Raw genomic sequence first — 5,507 nt, forward strand, 5'->3', positions numbered from 1 at the left:
TATGTACAAGAATCTATAAAATAATGCGGATAATTGATTAATAATTTGTGTAATCGAAATTTTCATACGGGATGGATTAATTTTGATGTCTATTCCTTTTAGTGCGCCTTGAAAATAGGAAATAGTTGTAATGTGCTACGTAGAAAATTCTTAGGAGAGGAACTTTTGCGGGATTTGGGATTGTACGAGTGCATCGACACAGCTATATCCGAATTATCTGGCGGCGAAAGAAAGCGCTTGTCGCTAGCCGCGGAATTGGTGACGAGGCCGAAGATATTTTTTTAGATGAGCCAATCAGGGGTAAGAATTAATTTGTCGAAATGATCTTACGCGAAGAAAAGATCTTGTCGCGTTGATCGATCGTTAATCTTCGAGTATCGCGATATCGAACGTAGATCTATCTACAGTAATAATTTTTATGAATTATATGAATTCTGCCTGTCGTGAATAAAATTGTACGATCGTTACATTGATTATTAATCAATGTAATATTATAAATAAATATTGTATAAATAAATTTATATTTATATTAGTATATTTATATCAATATTAATTATTTTAATATTTATATTAATAAATATTATAATTAATTAATATTTAAATTAATAATATTTTTATATTTAATAAATTAATATTCGAGCGTAGGTCTAGGCACTTTTGCCGCAATGCACGTTGTGCAGTCATTGAAATTAATCGCCTCGAGAGGCACTATGGTCTTCTGCACAATTCATCAACCAGGTATGACGATATATAATATATTCAGCCATGTGATATTGATGGCCGATGGTAGATCCATATACTTTGGGACTCTGAGGAACGCCACGGATTTTTTTGAGAAGTAAAACTCCTCAGATATTCTGACATTCGTATTAAGATTCGTCAAACGACAAAACAACGATATATTTTTATGCATAGTCAAGATTATCGGTGCCCTACAAACTACGACGAGTCCGAATATTACGTAAATATTCTGTCAGGCCGAGCAGATCGCAATATTGAGCTGTGCCGAGTGTTTTCACGATCACCATTATCAAAGATTCCCGCGATCGAAAACATCTCGATTTTTCACGCTACTCATCAAAAGTATTGAAACAAAATAGTAGCAAAATTTCTCAAATAAATTTTAGCAAATAACATTTATAACAAAATTTAATAATCTATCTTGTAGAAAATCAGGATGGTTCGTACAGTTTTATTGGTTGCTCTGGAGAATATTCCTGCAGAATAGAAGAACGGCTTTCGACAATTGGATCGCGTGATAACAAGCTAGAAAGAGAACTTGAAGTGATTAAACTCCGATCAAACTCCGATTAATTTAATCCGCGATTAATTCAATCGATAGAATTGCTTGCGGTAAAATTTCTAACTATATAATTCGTTTAATTAACTTCTAATCTAATGTTTTTTTTCTCATACGATCAACATTAATTAATCATTTCTATCTACATTAATATTTAATACTTGATAAATTAATTGGAGTTTTGGTCAGAGATAATTGGAATGAGGAATTTTTTTAGATACAAGGCAAAGATTATAATGTAAAAAGAACTGTGATCTTTCATAGTTTTCGATCGTGTTCGTAAATATTTTTTACGCTGGTATTAATTCGTTGACACAAGAAGGGATACAGAGTGCTCGAGGCATATTATATTATACTTGACGATCTCTGAAGTAATTTTTACAAACGGCTTACTCTGTCGTTTACGAACTGCCTGGTAAGCTTGTTCTCTATGTGCGCGAAAGCACCGTTTACACGCCAAGATCTTATTACCTCGCCACTCTCTTCTCGCCTTGATAATTATTTGGCGTACGCTGGAAAAGCAGCACGTTCGTAACATTATTACGATTTTTCGATGGGGATTTCTTCAGATACTCAAGACGATATTCAAGGCGCTTTTATCACACGATCGCCCTGTACTTCGCGCTGCATTCTGAATTCTCGCTTCTGCTTCTATTGTTCTGCACGACAGCAGCGGCTATCTGCGGTAATGCGTATGGTATCGCAATCTCTAGCTAGATCGCAGACATCGATATCATCACATCGATAATGTTACCGCTTGACTTGTTGTTCCTTTTAACGGCGGGTACATTTTACAATTTGCGGTAAGTACAATCGTTGTCAATATGACAAATAGAATTCCATCGCGCACATTAAAAGTTGATTCTCACAGCACTCTTCCAAGCTACTTGGCGTATTTCAAATATTCTTCCATATTTTATTACGCCACCGAAGCAATATCGATAGTACACTGGTCGAGGGTAGAGGATATTGGTAAAAAACAAAACTCTCCGAACTCCGAACTCTACTCAGCCTTATTACATTGAAAAAATTGTTCTCATTAAAGCAATAAAAGAATCTAAAAAAATGGAATTTTGATAAGAAAACAGAATTTTATGATAACCAGAAAATATGTAAATTCAATTGTTAATTTTTTCGCATAATAAAGCAAATTATTATTATTATTATTATTAAATTCTGTCTAGTCTCATCCAAATATCATTTTTATTGAATCTTTTATCAGTTTAATCAGAATAGTTTTCTCGTTGTCAATGTAACATCCTAATTTCTCTTTCTTCAGATTGTCCAGAACCAATCGTAATCTGCCTTGTTTATCAAATGGAACAGAAGTTTTATCGGAATACGGATATAATAAAGGAAATTTCTGGTGGGACATGATTGGACTATTGCTTCTAACGATTCTGATGAACATCATCGCGTATCTCGGCACAAAGAGAAGAAGAACGTCAAGATCGATCGTTTATTAGTCAGCGAGATACGATATAGTTTCTTGTTATTATAGAATATAGAAACTCGTTGACTTCTTTAGATCACATAGATCGATAACGCGAAGATTCAATTATTGTCATTTATTATTTATCATAAAAATTATAAATATATAAAGTATATCTGGAAGAAGCAAATATTTTTCAATATGTCAATAAACTTAAAAATTCCTTTATTCTAACAATTTTTAAGTTTATTGACATATTGAAAAGTATTTGCTTTTTCCAGATTATACTTTATATATTTATAATTTTTATAATAGACAAATAATATATATATATATACACGTATATGTATGACACTAATCAGTTTTGTAGGTCAGTTTTGTAGCTCATTTTATCAGACGCTTAATTTTGTTTATTTAATTTTGAAAAAATTAATTACCACAAGATTTCCAAACAGTATTATAAAAACTCCTATATCATCTATGTTAAAAGATACTCTCTAATTGTGTCAAAGTTTTATTTTTAGCATTTATTTAAGAAATAGCAAACACAAAGTGATAACGGCATCGACCTTGTTCTACTATCTAATAAATCCTTATGATACAAGTATGCGTATCGTAAATTTGTGAATTAATATCGTTAGTTTCTTGTTTTTTTTCAAGGAGCATTAAAACTTTTTCTCGCAGAAATGTTAAATCAAGTTAATACACGCAAAACTAGTTTACTCTTGCGTTATGCAAATGTAAAACTGGAATAAAGAACACAAATAAAGAAGATTGTAAACAGTGATTGTGGTTGTGTACGTATTTCTATTAGTTTTTTTGATAGATTTACGAAAAAGCAGAAATAACGAAACCCTATATTGTTCGATCATATGAACCGTACTGTGAAAACGTGAGTAAACAAATCTCGTCATTGATAACAAAAAGAGAACATCAAGAATGTGTAGACACACAAGTTCAAGCATGGAAAAATTTTATTTACTCTTATTTCAATTAAATTATTTTATATTTGTTTGCCTACACATTAATTTATTTATTTATGATATCTTATTTTATTTAAATTTTTTTTATTGTACATTGAGAAAAAAAATGTACTAAATTTAAACAAATATTTGCTTGAATAATACCAGTTGAATATTTACTGAATGTAAACATATATTTATTTGGTACCAAAACCATTAATTTGATTTAACTATTATTATCTTTATTTAACAAATATTTGTTTTCATAAATAAATATTTATTAAAATTTATTTATTTATTAAAATGTAGTACACTTTTCTCTCAGTATTTAAGCATTATCTCGCTGAGAATTCGGTTTGGGAGTACAATCGAATTTGGGAGCTGGAGATAATATAATCCTCTATGACCAATTATCGGAGCATAGGGCAGAGAATTGGAGGGGAAAGGGAGCGAGTTAACGCGCGAAAAGGGTGGGGAATCATCGCATTCACAGGAAAATGATGGAAATATTGGAATCGGCGCAATATGATTCCACGACAGGTCGCGAAACGAAACGAAACAATGTTTGCGTTGCGCGGAACGTCGGAGATCTCTCTCTCTCTCTCTCTCTCTCCCTCTTTTTCTCTCACTCTCCTTCCCGTCCTCCACATCTCATTCAGTTGGAGGGCTTCCTCTCTCATCCCCACCTCACGAACGGAGGATTTGTTAGTATCGAGCGCGTTCTAGCTAGTACTGTGCCAAGATGGCCGACGTTTAGTCGTCTCTTAGTCGGGTTTAAGTCGGCTGCGCTCATCTCTTTCTCTCTCCCTCTCTCTCTCGGGCGTTCGTTCCGCTGAGTTAATCTGACGTTACTCGCATTGTCACGACATTCGCGTTTTACGTGCCTTATGCGGCGAATCTAATCCGATATCGAAATATTTCGCGTGTAAAACGTGAAAGCGTTTCATAAATTCTGTCCGATTATAAAATTATAAAACGAGAATGTTATAAGAGAGAGAGAGAGAGAGAGAGCATCGAGATAATCTACGTGTAAAAACCGCTCGACTTGACTCACGGCTCTTCGCACGCGGGATTAAAACGACGAGAGTTATTATCTCACGGATAAACTCAAGCGGAGAGAGATAATTACGAATAGTTGACAGTAACTCCGACTAGATGTAATCGCGGTGACTTTTGTGACACTCGGTAGACGCACCGCTCCGGTAGCAACTAAACAGCTGACGGTTCTAAAACCGCGCTTAAACAAGCAAACGGGGGGCCGCAAAACAGTGACGGATCAATGCGCGACAACAGATGTTTTGTATACACGTGGGTTGAACTAGTTCCGTAGATTAGCTAAATTAACGCTAATTAACGCATGAAAAAGGCAAGAGAATGTCGACGACGAGCGAAACGACCACCGTGCTGCTGAAGAAAAGGGAGAGGACGCAGAATTGGATCCCCGAGGAAAAGAGCGCCCTGTTCTCTCTGATCAAGCATCATGTGAGCGCGATCGAGAACAAGAAGATCGACGCGGCCGCGTCCGCGAAGAAATCTGTTGCCTGGCAAAAGATTTACTGCGCGTTCCGCGGCCAATTCTCGGCAGATCGGGACATCACCAGAATCAAGGAACAGTGGCGGAGGATGAAGGCGCAGGCGAGGATGGAGATGTTCTCGTACGCCGAAAAGGTGTGACTGCGTTTAGATTGCATAAAATATTATTCGAGAGGCATTTCATCTCTTCCACCTTTAAATTAAGATGATCTTAATGAATCTTAAAAAGGAAAGAGAGAGAGAGAGAGAGAGAGAGAGAGAGAGAGAGAGAGAGAGATAA

At 35.2% G+C, this 5,507-nt stretch overlaps 1 protein-coding gene and 1 pseudogene across 1 annotated transcript in view; both read left to right on the top strand.

Moving 5' to 3' along the window:
• LOC105620604 overlaps nt 1-2,766 on the top strand; it is a 5,084-nt pseudogene extending 2,318 nt beyond the window's left edge.
• Nucleotides 2,767-5,068: 2,302 nt separating this feature from the next.
• Nucleotides 5,069-5,507, top strand: part of LOC105620605 — a 5,194-nt gene continuing 4,755 nt past the window's right edge. The window contains exon 1 of the mRNA XM_012202095.1: nt 5,069-5,362. Coding sequence (XP_012057485.1) covers nt 5,069-5,362 — 294 coding nt within the window. The remainder of the gene's footprint in view (nt 5,363-5,507) is intronic.

The sequence above is a fragment of the Atta cephalotes genome, assembly GCF_000143395.1.
Source record: "Atta cephalotes unplaced genomic scaffold scaffold00027, whole genome shotgun sequence".
NCBI classification, from domain to species: Eukaryota; Metazoa; Arthropoda; class Insecta; order Hymenoptera; family Formicidae; genus Atta; species Atta cephalotes.